This window comes from Solanum verrucosum, unplaced genomic scaffold, assembly GCF_900185275.1.
Source record: "Solanum verrucosum unplaced genomic scaffold, falcon-dt-bn FXZP01000253.1, whole genome shotgun sequence".
Taxonomy (NCBI): Eukaryota; Viridiplantae; Streptophyta; class Magnoliopsida; order Solanales; family Solanaceae; genus Solanum; species Solanum verrucosum.
The window spans coordinates 555,906-572,356 of NW_026019984.1; the positions used below are offsets into that span (position 1 = coordinate 555,906).

A 16,451-nucleotide genomic window follows, 5' to 3' on the forward strand; every position below is an offset into this window, starting at 1 on the left:
ACTGTCTTTAATATATCAAATTAAATATAAAAAATAATCTCAACATAATTTATCCCAACATTAATAATACGAGACACTTTATTCAATATTTTTATTATAATATCTATCAAACGACCCCTCAACTAATTACCAAAAACAAAACAACAATTGAAGCATTGCTTGCCAACCCAATCATGGTTAGGTTTTCATCAAATCAATGTGATTTCTACTTTAATCAGACTCCACTCGCCCAACCTCTATGAGGTAATGAGATGACATGAAAAAAAAAAACCAAGGCAACTTATGTGCTTTTTTCAACCGATTCAGTATTTAAACTCTATGAATTCGACCTTTAAAGTTTTTCAATATTGAATCTGTTATATTTTTAGAATCATAAGTTAATATCCATTACTTATACATCAAATTTATATTCAGAGATGGAAGTACTGAATTCAGATTAACTCGATCTTATATCTTTCAAGAATAATATTTAATTTAAAATTAAAAAAAAAATCTTCTTTACTTTCATAATTTTTGTATCGAGTCAAAATAGATCGAACAAATTAAACGAATGGACTGAGAAATATTCATTTGACTAGAAGCACTTAGGTAAAAGTATTCATTAAAGTTTTCACGTGGGGTTTCCATTGACATCGCCGTATTGATGGGTGAGTTTCATTTATGTCTAAACTTTCATTAATGGTTTCTTTGACTACAAACACTTTGGTAAAAGTATTCATTAATCCCATTGAAATGTGGATTAAAATAATTTTTAGTGATGAAATTAATGCATCACGTTAATTAATAATTATTTCAACAGTTTTATTACTAATCCCAATAAGTGGAACATTGAATATAATGGGTAATTAATGCTTAGCACAACACACGGATAACTTATTCTAAATAAAATCAAATAACCTTATTTTTTGCCAGAATGATATTTTATCTATGTTATTTTACTTTTTTAACTTTAATACTTTTTAACTAAAAAAATGAAAAAAAGATCAGTTTATTTTAAAATAAAAAAATATTATAATTTTTTAATTTTCTGATCATTTAGCACTTCCCTTTTTTGTGTATATTAGTACATGTTGATTCTCCTGAATTTGATTGGTAAATTATGATTAGCCTGAAATCTGGTTTGGTCCATCAAAAACAACCTTGTGACCAATAATCTACACGGCAAACGTCATTTTATAGTCGTTTCAAAATCATAAAATACGAATTCATGATTTTGGGTATTTTTTTCTACATGTATTAATTTTCCTGAATATGATTAGTGAATTCCAATTGGTCTGAGATTTGATCAGTCTACCTACCAATATTCACCGTGGCAAGCACCATTTTATTTTATTTTGAACATTTCGAGGTTATTAAACAAAAAAAATCATAAATTTGGGCATTTTTTACGGTAATATTATATGTTATTTTTTAAAAAATTGTTTGACGAACTCCTATCGGCTTGGAATTTAGCCGATCCATTAAAACCGACATAGTGACCAATACTCACCATGACAACTGTTATATTGTTTACATTTCAAGATCATGAAACATGAATTCATTATTATAGACATTTTGTGTTTATTGTTTTTTCCTGAATTTGATTTAGAAATTTGACAATCCATCGAAACAGCCAAGTGACTAGCAACCAAACGACCCCCTATTGTTCTTAATCCATATCGTTAAAAAGTGGATTTTGGTGAGACTATTTATAGTAGTAACACAAAGTTATTACTCTCCAATGTGTGTATATATATATATATATATATTTCAATGGAATAGTATATTCTGCTACTACGAACAGAGTTGCAATGGTCATACCTGCTTGGCCAAATTTTCTTCATGTGTTATTTTGCTTAAGCTTGCATGCTTTTCTACCTTCTTCATACACAAGTAGTACATGGTGAAGAACGCTTACGAGGCCTGGGTTAGCTTAGTTTTTCTTTTCTTATCCAAAGAATCAAATACGTGACACATGAATATCAAGGCAAGAGAAAATACAGTTCACATAGTCTCAACAAGGCAGCCTTTACGCCTGCTCTTAATGGGATGGAGAACTGAGATTTACTCCAGAATCCATAAAACTACAGAAAGATGACAAAGTCAGACGAGAAACCAAAATTTCTTTACAATGAAATCATAACCTGAATTATAATAAACATAAATAAGAGTAACAATAATTAATTGGTGACAAACCTTACATTAGCCTATTGTTTGATCCCAATTGTAACCAAAGTACACTGTACACATGTGCTTGCATAAACTCACCAATCGATAGTAGTTGGGGATCCTGGCTAGTAGCTCTGGATTCCAGGTTTTCAATACATCTCCACAGTTATTCCGACACTGCAACTTCTTGGTCAACCCTCCAGTAGTTTGCATCGTTGTACTCCTTTGTTCCTGCCCCACCATCATCTGTGCTCTCCTTTTCTGGTACCTTAGGAACAATGCTCCTTTTCAATGGAGCGGCTTCGCCAACAATCCCCTCTTTAAGAGCATGTTCCATCGCCTTCTCAGTACCTTCCAATTCCACGCCGACAAATTCAACATCCTCTTCAAATAAAGAATGAACAGTGGTTGCTTTCTGACTAGAATCAGATCCTGAACTTTTGCTAGAATCAGGAGATGAGACACCATTTGGAATAGATTCTCCACTACAACTAGTAGTAGAATTAAGTGGTGGAGTTCCTATTTCCCCTAGATTGGCAAGATGGTCAGCGGAGTTGCTATGGTCTACAAATGGGTTGACGGTGGATCCACCAACTTGAAAATTTGAGGCATCCCCCCATGCTACCCATTCAGGCATAGACCTGTCTCCAAAGGGGTCATCACTCCCTGATGTCTCGAACATCATGTCAGTTGCGGTGTCTGCTTTCTCATTCTGTTGATTAAAGTCGCCATCATTACCAGAATTGGCTATGCTGAACCCATTAAAGGGGTTCGAACTAGAGTTGGGTATTGCATTAGAATTTTTGCTCTCAGCCAATTCATCCTCCTCTCCAACTACCACTTCATCATCACTATTGCTGTTGCTACTATTTGACATTCCATTGAGGTTAATATCCTCCATCACATCAGCAGGTGAGGTGCTCATAGAAGTATCACCAATTCTATCATCTTGGAATGCAAACCAATTTGAATTTGTGAACAAACTGCTGCAGAAGTGGAGGGCGGGAAAAAAAGGAAAGGTAGACATTATACAAACAGTAGCGAGTCCTAACAGATAAAACTGAAAGATATTACAACTCTGAAAGCCTAGACATCTTGTATAAACTATGGCATGTTAGGTTGTTATACATCCGCTCGTAAGAGATGGATGTTCCTTGTCCTGACCTTTAGAAGTATTAAGAGTTCCAATTAGTTGACCGTTGTTTTCAACGAACTATTCATCTTTAAAGACACTGGAAGAACCAAAGAAATGAAGAGCCACATTTACCATAGTCAAATAATTGGAAAGAAATACATTTTTCTCTTTCGCCATCTATATGCCTTCTCTTTTTTCACTTTCTTTTCTAGTAGCATATGTGCTCAAGTGATTCCGTGACTTAAAAAAACATGGAAATTTGAACTCACCTCCCCTGATCATCTGCCAACCTTAGGGATGATATCACAACTTCAGCAGACTCGTCATCAAAATAAACATCCTACAATGGCATGAACATAACACGGTGAGGAACACCAAGGCAAGTGATAACAAATGGCAAATGCAATAATGATCGATAATATATCCACAAGGATGACTGCTTAATCAGGGATATGGAAGTACTGACCTCATCATCTCGATCGAGAGCTCCACGCCCCTGGAAAATGCAAGAATGACCGTGAGTGAACAGACACTGAAAGTCGACCCCCCCCCAAAACCCAACCCCACAATTACCAAAGGTTGAGTTGGGGGTGCAGTACAAAAATGTTGACGAGCTTACATATTCCTCTTTTTTCCTTTTTATGCACGCAGAAGCCCACACTGCCCAAATTTCACCTCCCAAAACGAAATAAAATTTACCTCTTCAGCATCATCATTATCATATATGGTGTAGCGGAATGCTTGACTCAGATTATTCGCTAAAGCAGCTACATCATAATCTCTGTCATGAATGTCTTCCTCATCACTCTCCCTCGTTCTGTCGTGCAATGCAGTAGGTCGGCTGGCCATACAAATAAAGGACATTAGCATAAACCAATATTTTGTAGAAGAATAGCAGAGTAGAAAAGGGATTACTAAGGAACTTAAAAAATAATTTTTCCACCAAAAGACGTTTTATCTTGAACAGTTATAAAATCCATGTTTATCCCCATGAAATTCTGCAAGCCTCTCTTCGATAACTTCATCTAATAGCAAGACATCTTGGACTACTAGATCACAACAAAAAATAAGTTTATTGTGACAGATTCTGGTCATCAAAAGCATGTATTTCAGTTAATTCCTGGCTTGTCCCGCCCACCACCATTTTCTCTTTTCCCCATTTTCCACTTGCTCCTCGTGTTTGAAGACCCAAACATTGACAGAAAGGCACTATGGACGGAGAGTGCAGCTTGTTTGAACACCAACATGGTGAATCACTTGCTTGAGGTATCGGATGATACTTCAAACTTCACTTTGTGCATATTCTTTATTTACTTCTCCTATTTGTACTATTACTGTACCAGGGCACTGCCAACACATATAAATATAGCCCAGGAATGGTTCCAAGCAGTAGCTTCAATACAATAATTATCCAACTTCAGATCTATGTCGAAGTATAATGCACACAACCATTATGCGAATTTCATTTTTGCAATTAAGTTAGCAGAAAAGAAAAAAAGAGATAGAACCTTACCCACAAGCCCAGCGGTAGACATTTTCTAATGTATTACGCTCCTGTAAGGCAGTGGTATGCCAATCACTAAATTCCATATTCTTCTGGAGTACAAGACAAGTAGCAAAACCAGTTAGAACAGAAACATTAGTATTAAGAGACAATACCAGTATCAACAAAAAAGGTAGGCATGAGACTACTGAGCTCCAGCAACATAAATACCAACAGGCACCTCAAAATAGACACCGCCTTCACGAAAAGTGATCATTTATTTGTGAAAAGGAAAATGTTGCCGAGAGATCATTCAAACCATTCTATTGTCATGTCATGCACATCTGAACAAATATTGATGTACACTCCAATATGGCCAGAAATGAATCAAGTTTTAGTGCCAATTTTTTTTTTTAAAATTCTGGAGTGTGGAAAGGCAAGTAACTGTTTGCTGAAATTATCTTCCTGTGCCCACCATGAAGTTTCAAAAAAGAACTTTATAGGGAAACACGGTATATTTAACATTAAAGATTCAGGTAATCATTGCTCCTCATTAGAAAAAGCCTCAGAAACCTAGGTTTTGTGAAGCATATCAAGCAACAAAATTATATCTGACAAACCTCAAGATGTGCTCGAATGCAGTTGTCGCTGTTTCCCAACTGAATAAGTTTGTTAGAAATCCTAGTTATATGCCCTATATTACCTACTCGGGGTGCTTGTTTTCCAGTAGCTGGTAAGGTGGGCTGCATCAGTTAAAAAAACACCATTAAATACTTGCACAAGTTATTACCAGCATTGAGACTGCATAGTTCAAATTAAACAGACTTATCCTTTAGAGGGGGAGAAAACTTGGGAGAATTTTTGTTCGAACGTGAAGGGGGATTATGCACAAGATCAAAAACCTCAAACAAAGGATTTCATTGTTTCACAAAGATTAACCTGATTTCCATCACCAGAAACTGTAGGCTGTTTATCTGTTCGAATTATTTTCCCAATCAAATTGCACTCCTCAAAAAGATGGTCAATGATTGTGTTGGTCTTACTTTCTAAGCATGAGTATATTATACTCTCCACATGATGATGTAATGCATTGTTATAGGGGTACCTATACAGAAATTAAGCAAATAGTAAAAATGTCAATCGGAAGTTGGTTTTAGGAAGATCAATAATAAAATATATGAACATTCACTCCAAACTACTTATGAGGCCAAGAATCAGGAACATTGACATAACATCTTACTCAAAAAAGAGATTCAGGACCCTCTCAATTGTCCCAGAGCTGATCAATTCTCTCTCTGCAACTTCATTACCAGTCTTCAGTAGCACAGAAATGAATTCCACTATCTACAAGGAAGATAAAAATAAAAGTAAGATGGACAGATTAAAAAGCTTGAACAAGATTATCAACTCAATAGACCACAGACACAAACTCCGCAGGCATTCAAGAACTGGTTGTACTTATGCAAAGCTACTATCCCAATTTTCCATCAGAATAACAAACACAAGATCTATAACTCCATTGCAACAGAGACATAAAACCATTTGATCTCTTAACAACAAATAGGAAACAGCATAATAGTGAAGTTCTTGCTTTGCATATCCTCCTGAGAGAACACCAGTCAAATAGTAAAGGAATAACAAAGGCCAGCTCATTCTGTTACAAGTATATAATCAAGACAAACCTTTAAACGATGCTTTCCTAGAGGCGGCCTGAGTTCTCCATATGTTGTTGGCAGAACCTTCTCATCAGATGATACATTCAACAGCTCAAGCAAACCACCTGTGCCATAAGTGATGTCAAAGTTGTTGAACTTTCCAAGATGAGCAAGCAACAGATAAACAAATTTCATAACTGCAAGTAGCATTCTGCTTGTAACTTTTTTTCTTGTTTTTGCCGGGTGGCAGGAGGGTATCACTTTTGTATAGATGTTGCATTATGACACTTCCCCCCAAACTGGTCTCCAGTGGAGAACTTGAAATTGACTTTTCCACAGTTAAACAAGTATCCAAATTCAAAACTGTACAAACTTCCACATAAGAAAACTTACCAAGTTTAGGAAGCATTGCATCGATAGTGTCCGGATCGACATGCACGGGAGACTCATACATCTGCTGGTTCCGGAAAGAATACATCATAGATGATGGAATTGATCTTTTTGGATCCAGCAGAGAGATGCAGACAGACAACGAATGGACAAGGGAAGATTTTGAATGTGAGTCTTCAAGGGCATGACCAAATATCCTGGCTACAAAACTGCAAGCAGAGAAAATTGTGACACTTAATGAATAAAAGTTACTATCTGCTGAAAAGATATGTCAAGACCTCCCAACTTCCAAGGGAAATATCAACCAAGGTCCAACAAACCTTGGGCTTGATAGTTTGGTGGCCAAAGGGGATGGTGTGATTCTGGTTATTGCACATAGTGATTCTGCTGCATTAGCATGTACTTCAGGAGAACACTGGACAAGGAGAAAGAATCCATCAAAAGAGTTTCGAGTGTGAGTTGCCATTCAGTAAAACACCAAGTCACACTAGTGCTCCGATACACAAACTTAGAAATATATTAACTATTCCCGAAAATAAGAATTTAAAAAGGGAAGAAAAAAAAAAGATTTTTCAGTCAAATCAATTAAGGGGAGCAAAGAGGACATGCATCCATAACTGGAGAGAACTTATAGTTCAGTGGTCTGGTAACAGGTAATTCCTATCAGCTAAGGAAAAACATTCTAGCTCCTGCTGCTCCTAACACCAGAAACTCACTAGACTCTTTGCAACATTAAATAACCAACAATTTAACATGTAAACCAGTAAAGAAAGTTTCGATGGATGATCTGTAAAGGCACTGCAAAGAAATAATGATAACAAGAAACACAAGAATAGATAATCAGGTAGCTGTGTATTTTTTTACTTACAGAGGGGCTCAATTTGTCCACTATCATTTCTAATAAATTGCTCTCAGTCAACCATTGCATCACATCCATAGTAGTGGGGTACATATGATCATCAGCTCCGACAAGTCGCACCAAAACCTTGAAAGAAAGGACTTGTTAGAGGAAAAGAGTCGTCTCCACTAGATTATCCATATAACAATTTGACTATGTTAGTGATTGCGTCAGATGGTAGAAGAAAAAACCAAGCAAACTAACCTCCATTATGGATGTGATACCAATCAAATCCACCATCTGTTGGAAAACATCATGATGGACCTGTAACCAAAAAAATTAAAAGTAGGAATGAATACCAAGCCCTTCAGCGGAAAAAAGGGAGAGGAAAAAAATGCATTTTAAACAATCATTTACAGGTTGCAAAGGCACACAATTTTGCATTAAATCATCTTCCACACAGAGTTTGCAAAATGAAATTACCTGAATTATAGTTCCTACCAATTACCCCCACCCCCAAAAGTAATCAAGATGCCCAAACAAACCTTACTCACATCCGCTAGCTCTGTGCAGTTGTTAAAAAAACAATTTAAACAAGGGATGAACTCATGATCCACCTAGCTTCACCACCCATTCACCGAGTCTCGAGGATTTGCAAGATTACACATCAAAATTAACTACTCCAACAGATCCACTCAACTCTTTAAAAAACATAATGCAAATTCAGGACCCTGCAATTACTATTCCATCCCAGCGTATCTTAATTCAACCTTCTAAAGAAGGTAAATTCCAAGAAGAAGCAAGCCAAAGAATGCAAGATGCATTAGGCAACTTTAGTATTAGACAATGTAGTCTTCTAGAACATAGGATGATTTGAAATTGTGGAAAATGAAGTGATCTAGGTTGCTCGGACTCGGGTGCGGGTATCCGAGACGGATGCGAATCCGAGAGTCAAATTCGGTAAAATTTAAATTTTAAGATTCGGGGGTGCGAATCCGAGTATGGATATGAGTGCGGGGATCGGCTAAAATTATTCAATATTATAAAATATAGTTATAATAATAATATTAAATATCTTGTAAAACGCTATATTAAAAGCATATCAATTATAGATGTACAAATTTAAAAGCATAAATTAATTATGACTTGTTACTAATTAATTTTAAAAAAATTATAATTCCTTTTATTTATTATAAAAAAATAAATAATCATTTACATAGCCTGCTCTGTTCCTTTTCAAGAAAAAAAGCTCTGCTTGCGCTCTCTCTATTCTTGCAAGCTTTGCCTCTTCACTATTCTTTTCCATGGAGCAACCAGACCTTGTGACAACTTTGTCGAAGAAAGGTCGTCAACTTTCACCGGCCATGAAATTGACCTCTTCTTCCCCTTTTTTTTTCTCGGCTCTGGTCAAAGTATCCGGATCGGATTGACCGAATCCGACACGCACCGCCCACACCAATGTCGCGTCGAGACGGGTTCGGCTGCAAAAATGAAGAGTCTGCGCAACATAGGAAGTGATGGCTTAAGCTCGCGATGTATCAGAAGCAAGGTCAAACAACATGACAAAAACTATTGGAAGGAAGGAAAACACAAGGATCATAACTTCATTTGTAGTTAAAGTAGGCCAGGATCCCCATAGAAGAAGCAAGAAGCACAATAAGAGGGAAAATGATTCACATCAATCAAAACTTTCAGGCCTAATCAAATTTTGCGAAAAAATTGATGATGCATAAGAGAAGGCAGGATTGACCGAAGTTCCTGAGATCCTAAAGATCTTTCATATATCAATCGGATGGTAAGATAAGGAAGTAGTACAAGAAGAGATAATCGGCAAGCAGAGTGTTCTTTAGAAAGCAAAGAAGTGAAAATCTAAATATTTGGAATTGAGACAACACGCTAAGAGGGACAATGCGAGGTATATATTTTTTATTTTTTTTTTGATAACCGAGAAATCCGTCTGTGACCCGCCCTTTGGACCAATCACAGCCTTCTAAACCGGTGGATAATGGGCCCGCCCCTCTACCCTTCTCCACTTAAATACCGGGCTTTGCTTTGCATGGTGTGGGGCTTGAACCTGCGACCTAAGCCACGAATCCTCCACCTTTTGCCACTTGAGCTAGGCCTTGGGGGCACAATGCGAGGTATATATTTAGGAAGACTATTCAAGATTGGGAATGAATTAAGTATGTATGTTACGAAATAATATATGTAATTACCCAATCGGAATGACAAGGGATATAGGAAGATATAGAGAGGGGAAGCAAAATGTTATTATTTGGAATTGGCAAAAACAGGAGATTGAGAAAAGTTCTGGAACATCGAGTCTCCAAAATAAGTACCTTCCCTGTCTGTTGTGCAGAACAGGATGCCATTTAACCCAAACAATTTAAGGAATAGAAGAAGATTTTCTGTGAGTTGGCGTTGCATGTGCAAAGAATCGTATTGTTCAATATCCCGTGGGTCTTGCTGAGGACAGTGGAGGAAGCAATCTTGGTGTTAGAGATTACATAGGATCGGCAAGGTAAAGAAGCAGCATAATGGCAACATCACGTCCTCTTTGGAGCATACGAACACATTAAGAGATCCTTCTAATTCCACTTGTATTTGTGATATAACAAGAAATTTGCTATTAGTTCGTCAAACCTGATGGATGACAGTGGATGACTCAAGTACAGTTATTTTATACATTCTTTTTTACACTGACTTGGTGTTTATTAATGATATTTATCGAGTCTTCATGATAATCTGCCATAGACGAGTGATAAAAAACATATTTCTTGATGGGAAAACAAAGCATCACAGTTTTAACTACATGAAGCAGGAAAAGACAATAACTTGTACAATTCATGACATGCAATGGGGATTACTGGGCAAACCTGAACATAATTCATAAGTGCAGCAGTCTTCCGCACCATAAGGCATATCACCACCTACGTAAAGCAACTTCTTTTAGACCAAAAAATAAACATTTCAACAATGAAAACCAAGGTATTTTGCCCACAAAGCTTGTGGATGAATCATTTTTTTTACCTTACTAAAGTACCCAGCCAGCAAGGCACTATGGGGACGACTTGGTTCCAAAAAGGAAAAGAGCATATTCATTAGCTGCAGCAACACAGAGAGACAATTGAAACATCAGAGTGGAAGACCTTCACTTTTTACTTAAAATATCATTACTTCATGTTGTGAATACAGTACCTCTTCGTCATCCACCAAAGTCTTAAGGATGACGTCAATTTCACACGTAAATATCTCACAGGCAATGAAAGGGAACCTAGAAGATAAAACGACATTAAAAGCAAGAAATCAATTGTTGATAAATGATTAAATTAAAGAGAACTACAGACACTTGCAAAAAGAAATACTGACATAACTGTTAAAGCAAGATCAATTCCTGTAGAAACTTACTTAAATGTTTGTTTGCTATCAGCATCCTCAGAAGGCTCTTCAACAATGTAGTGCAGTAACTGCTCAACCTGTGTTCTCTCCCTCAAACTGAAAATAGAAAATGATAACCATGTTTCAGTGAATCTGAAATTCTAAGCTGAACTAAAAACAGTTAGTCAGCAACTATACTCTCTCCTGGGCACATGTCAAATTATAAGCATCTATATAAGTTAAAACTGGGAGAAATGTTACAAATTTATGAGACGACTGTTCAAAGCTTTGCACTCTTGGATTATTTCTTCTTCATCAAGAAGCTCTTCCAAAGTGAAATTTTCCTTGTCTAGTACTGCTTCAACCTAAAATCCCAAGGAAAGAAAAGATCATAAGCAACACCATTCACCAGGTTGGAAAGAAAGTCATCAGATAAAACAAATAAACACATACTGTGTTGAGGTGACGGCTTCATTGAACAGTATTTACAGCGCAAGCTAGATGTACTCAATGTCGCAATTAGAATAATGCAACACCAGGTTATGCAAGAAAGAGAAGGGCATAGTGTATAATAAAACTACATTATCAAGTGATCCATCAAGCAGATGGATCTAACGGCTGCAATGAAGAATTGGCAATTCAAAACTTACTCCATAGAAATTGTTATAAATTGCACTGATCTTCACTTCACTGATGTCTTCATTGAATTTTTTGGTTTGCTAAGATTTAAGAGTTACCATTGTGATCTCAATTAATATGAAATTACTCAAAAGTCCCAAATTATTTTAACCAAATTCCCTAAACCATAAATGACGATTCTACTGACTTGATTCAATTTTAATAGGAAGGAGACCATATACAAATGAACTTAGCTCAGAACAATTATCATTCTTAATAACTAATTATGAAGAGCTACACAAAAATCAAATGAACTTAGCTCAAAACAGCAATCCTTCTTAATAACTAATTATAAAGAGCTAAACAGAGTTAAACTATCACAATAGATAGCAGAAAAACTACAAGAAAATACATAGTTGAAACACCAATAGAAACACATTCATAATCTATAAATCATAGTCTGAAAACAACAAGTACACTGTTCTGCCAATTCAACATCACAGAAGATCAAAATAACTACGTCGAGAAACTTCTTTTTCAGCTAATTCAATTTGAACACTGCTCCGCCAATTTCACATCACAGAAGTTCAAAATATGATTCGAAAACACAACTCTATCAGCAAAACATCGCGGAAGATTAAAATAATTTAGTCAAGAAAATTTCTTTTAGCTCATTCAATTTGAACACTGCTCCGCCAATTCAAAATCACAGAATATCAAAATAATTGCGTCGAGAAATTTCTTTTTAGCTCATTCAATTTGAACACTGCTCCGCCAATTCAACATCACAGAATTTCAAAATAATTGAGTCTAGAAATTCCTTCCTCAGCTCATACAATTTGAACACTGCTCCGCCAATTCAAAACCACAGAAGATCAAAACATACTTCGAAAACACAAACTCTACAATCAAAATATCACAGAACATCAAAATAATTGAGCCGATTATTTTTCTTTTTTAGCTCATTCAATTTGAACACTATACAATAGTCATAGATAACTGGAACCTTCTAAAACATATTTGAACACTGCTCAGCCAATTCAACATAGTTAAAACATGCTTCGAAAATGAAAATACCAGCAAAACATCACAGAACATCAAAAAATTCAGCTCATTCAATTTGAACACTATACAATAGTCATAGATAACTGGAACATTCTAACACAAATTGGAACACGGCTCAGCCAATTCAACATAGTCAAAACATGCTTCGAAAATGAAAATACCAGCAAAACATCACATAACATCAAAAAATTCAGCTCATTCAATTTGAACACTATACAATAGTCATAGATAACTGGAACCTTCCAAAACATATTTGAACACTTCTCAGCCAATTCAACATCACAGAATATCAAATATGCTTCGAAAATGAAAATACCAGCAAAACATCACAGAACATCAAAAAATTCAGCTCATTCAATTTAAACACTGTTGAATAGACATGGATCCATAATACATACCGGCGAACAAGACGACAGGACTGGAAGCTTCCAAAACATATTTGAATCAGAGATTAACAGCCGAACAGATCTGTAAACCCTAAAATTGAATAGAGAGATTCGAGACGGAGAGCTTTTTCAAGTTTTTTTTTTGTTGTTGAGCCAAACCCTAGGTTTTGAAGATCAAAAGAAAGCGAAGCCGTAAATATCGATAGAGATTAGAGCGAGATAGAAGAGAGAGAGAGTTTTTCAGAAAAATGGCAAAGAAGAGTAAACGAAGGCTAATATTTTTGTTGGATGGGTGGGTAAGGGGAGATGGGGACGGGAAAGTTACAAAAACTGAAATTCACTTTTATGTATGTGGAGTTTAAGTTTTGAATATGAAAATCGATTTTAATACATTCGTTAAAATCTTTTTTTAAGTGTGTGAATTTAGATTGTCCAGATTAATATTGATAAAAAGATTTTCACTCCAATATGAATATAAACATAGAGTGAAAAAAAAAATACGATTAGTGAAAAATGCTTTTTTTTTTTAAATTGATTTAGGTTGATATTTATGTCTTTCAATTTCGGGTTTGCACAAATAAAGATTTAAACTTGTATAAAACTGAATAAGTAAACACATATTCTACATTACAATTTATATGAGATACACTCAAACTGATTTATATTGTACTTATATAAAGCGCATATTATATCATACAGTGCTTATTTGTCTACAATCAAAAATTAAAAAATTTAAATATCAATTAGGATCAAATTAAAAGACACGTTCACGAATTATTTGAAAAACAAAAAGTTAATGTCAGATGAAAAGAAGTATAAATCATATTGAAGTGACTATGGAAAAATCTACTATGTCATTATATTATTTAATTTTAGATAATAAATATATTTGATATTTTTTTAAATTATTATAAATGATTAACGTGATATGGTACAAGTTACAACATTTGAATCTGAATTATTATTATTATTTTTTGTCTCAATGACGACTGACGAGTGTGTATATGCACGTGACAGCTGTGTATTATGTATTGCTTCTAAATTGTTATTTTAGAAAAAAAAAGAAATAGCACTTTAATTAAAAAATAGAATATGGTGAGTTTGATGATGAATTTTTTTTTAAAAAAATATTTGGAGGTGAATTTCAAAGAGTATGCTTGGTGTAATTTGTAAAACACTATAAAGATGTTGTCACTGTTTTATTTTAATTTACTCCTAAAAAATAAAAAATAATTCTAAATTATATTGATAGTCAGATAATTTTATTTCTTACTTTAAAAATATAAAATATTTTTTAAAAATACTCATATTTTTCATAGCTAAAAACGCCCCATCATATTCAAAGTACAAGATCAACTTTGATATATTTTAATGAGCGTTTTTATTTAAATAACATTTACACGTACTTGTATTTATATTAATTAACTATGACTCATTAGTGATTAACTATAACAATTTGATTTTACATTCTTGTGGTAAGACTCGCCGAAAAAGGAGACTCTCTTTATCAATACTTATTTTCACATTCAAAATTTAGACTCGAATTTTCTACATAAAAGTGAAAAAAAGCATTGTTCATTCCTTCGCAATCCTTAATCTTAATTATTAATAGTTATGCATACATGTTGGTTGCATAATTACTACTATTAGTAATGTAAATTAACTATTAAAAAATCAAATTTAATAATTAAATACCATCATGTACGTAATAAGTATTTCATTTTTTACATGTTATAAAATATTATATTAATAGTAAATTTCGTTGATAAAACATATAAATAGTCTTGTTTGTATCTATAAAAAAAACGTATTTTAAGTATCACACAGTAGTTGAATATCAAACACTAATTTGACTCGACATTTTTAGCAAAATTTATAATTTGCAAGTTGAAGGAAATAATTTGCAATTTGCACTTCTAAATGATTTTTTATTTTTTTTAAATCTTTGTATTAGTAAAGTCCTATCATGAAAATGATGGCCAATTTTGCAATATATAAGAAATTCATGGTGTGAGTAATGAGGAAAATTAGGGCCCATTGACATGGCCCAACAATATAAACAAAAAAGAAATGAAGTTATTTGTTGAATAGTTTATTTATTTTTCATAGCTTTCAAAATTTGAAAATTATATTATTTTTAATTCGTTGGATGTAGAGTTCGAACTTGTGATCTAATATGCAGATTTCTTAATATATCCATATTAAGCTAAGTTGTAGGGAATTTTAGTAGCTCAATTGGTTGATTATCTGAATTTTAATTTTGTTGACGAGAATTTGATTCTCCACTTGTAGCCACGTACGCCTAGAGTTGAAATTCATCGTCTAGTGCTCTTAATTTCTCTCTTGAAAAAGAGCCAGAGCCACATATTTTCAAATTCGAGACTACGTTTGCGATAACATCCAATTTTACTTCAAGCCACTATGAAAGAATTCGTTGAAGTGGTGAAATGATCTTTCCTATTAAAAGTTGTTAAGTGTATTATAGAGTTTGATCAATAAGATTTGTCTGAAATTATATTTATAAAAAAGATCGAATTGTCAAAACATCCATGAGAATAGATTTAAATATATATTAAAAAACAATATGTTCATAATTAAATCATTCATGCTTTGTATTAATTATGTGTTAAAAAAGTGTTTGATTGAATAACTAACCTATACTTGGTTGGGAGAAAGGTGATAATTAGGTTAATTAGTGAGTTAAAAAGGTGATTAGAAATGTATAACTTAAGGGAAAAAAGGCTATTTAGAAGGAATTGGAAGTGTAAACCAAAAGCAAGAAGACAACTGTCAAGTTTTTTTATCTTTTAATTTTTTAAAATATGAAATGATTGGAGTCGGCAATTTTTTAATCATATATGCAAATAATAATAAAAGAATATCAAGTTGAATGAAATTAAATGACATATTGAAAATTAAGTTTGAGATTTTATTTGATTTATGGTATAAATTTATTACATAATAAAATTATATTTTTAATAAAACAAAATTTTCAAATTGAATTTCAAAATATCCATCACATCTCACGTACCAAATGCATTCTTAATGTTTAAAATTTAATTAAATCTCATATAACTATATTGTTAACAATGAAACAATTTTAAGCTTACCAACATGGGTTGTAGTGCACTGGAGGAGTACTTCACCCTTAACCAGAGGTCTCGGGTTTAAGCCCTGGGTATGGAGAAAATTTCGCTGTGAGCACCACTGCAGTGCGCGATTCAAATTTAGTTGGAGCTCCAATATGAATTTCAAATATCGGGTGGGGACCAATAAAAAATTTAAGCTTGAATAATTGAGGGGCACATTTCACCCAAATAGATAAAAGAAAGATATTGTTGAGTCTTTGTTAGTA

General features: G+C 34.1%; 1 protein-coding gene across 3 annotated transcripts; it reads right to left on the minus strand.

The window, feature by feature from the left end:
- Positions 1–1,988: 1,988 nt before the first annotated feature.
- LOC125818417 (uncharacterized) lies at positions 1,989–13,366 on the minus strand. 3 transcript variants are annotated; one of them, XM_049497937.1, is made up of 19 exons: positions 13,109–13,366; positions 11,289–11,392; positions 11,058–11,144; positions 10,848–10,923; positions 10,680–10,754; positions 10,526–10,579; positions 7,914–7,973; positions 7,680–7,796; positions 7,132–7,226; positions 6,815–7,020; positions 6,449–6,546; positions 6,007–6,110; positions 5,706–5,871; positions 5,387–5,509; positions 4,797–4,876; positions 3,983–4,124; positions 3,750–3,779; positions 3,553–3,623; positions 1,989–3,134 (listed from the first exon to the last, which is right to left on the minus strand). In XM_049497937.1, exons 1-19 carry the CDS (start codon positions 13,145–13,147, stop codon positions 2,315–2,317), a joined length of 2,547 nt encoding a protein of 848 aa, XP_049353894.1. In that variant the 5' UTR covers positions 13,148–13,366; the 3' UTR covers positions 1,989–2,314. The 3 variants fall into 3 exon arrangements, with proteins under 3 accessions (XP_049353894.1, XP_049353893.1, XP_049353892.1); XM_049497936.1 differs by having other exon boundaries at positions 1,989–3,131; positions 4,797–4,879; XM_049497935.1 differs by having other exon boundaries at positions 4,797–4,879.
- Positions 13,367–16,451: the final 3,085 nt, after the last annotated feature.

What these genes read in the sequence shown, in the direction of transcription:
- LOC125818417 (XM_049497935.1), bottom strand. Translation starts at nt 13,147, where the DNA reads ATGTTTTGGAAGCTTCCAGTCCTGTCGTCTTGTTCGCCG. An exon ending in TTTCTGGTGATGGAAATCAG is followed by an intron (nt 5,510 to 5,705) that starts GTTAATCTTTGT and finishes TAACTGATGCAG; the next exon opens with CCCACCTTACCAGCTACTGG. An exon ending in GCATTCGAGCACATCTTGAG is followed by an intron (nt 4,880 to 5,386) that starts GTTTGTCAGATA and finishes CTTGTACTCCAG; the next exon opens with AAGAATATGGAATTTAGTGA.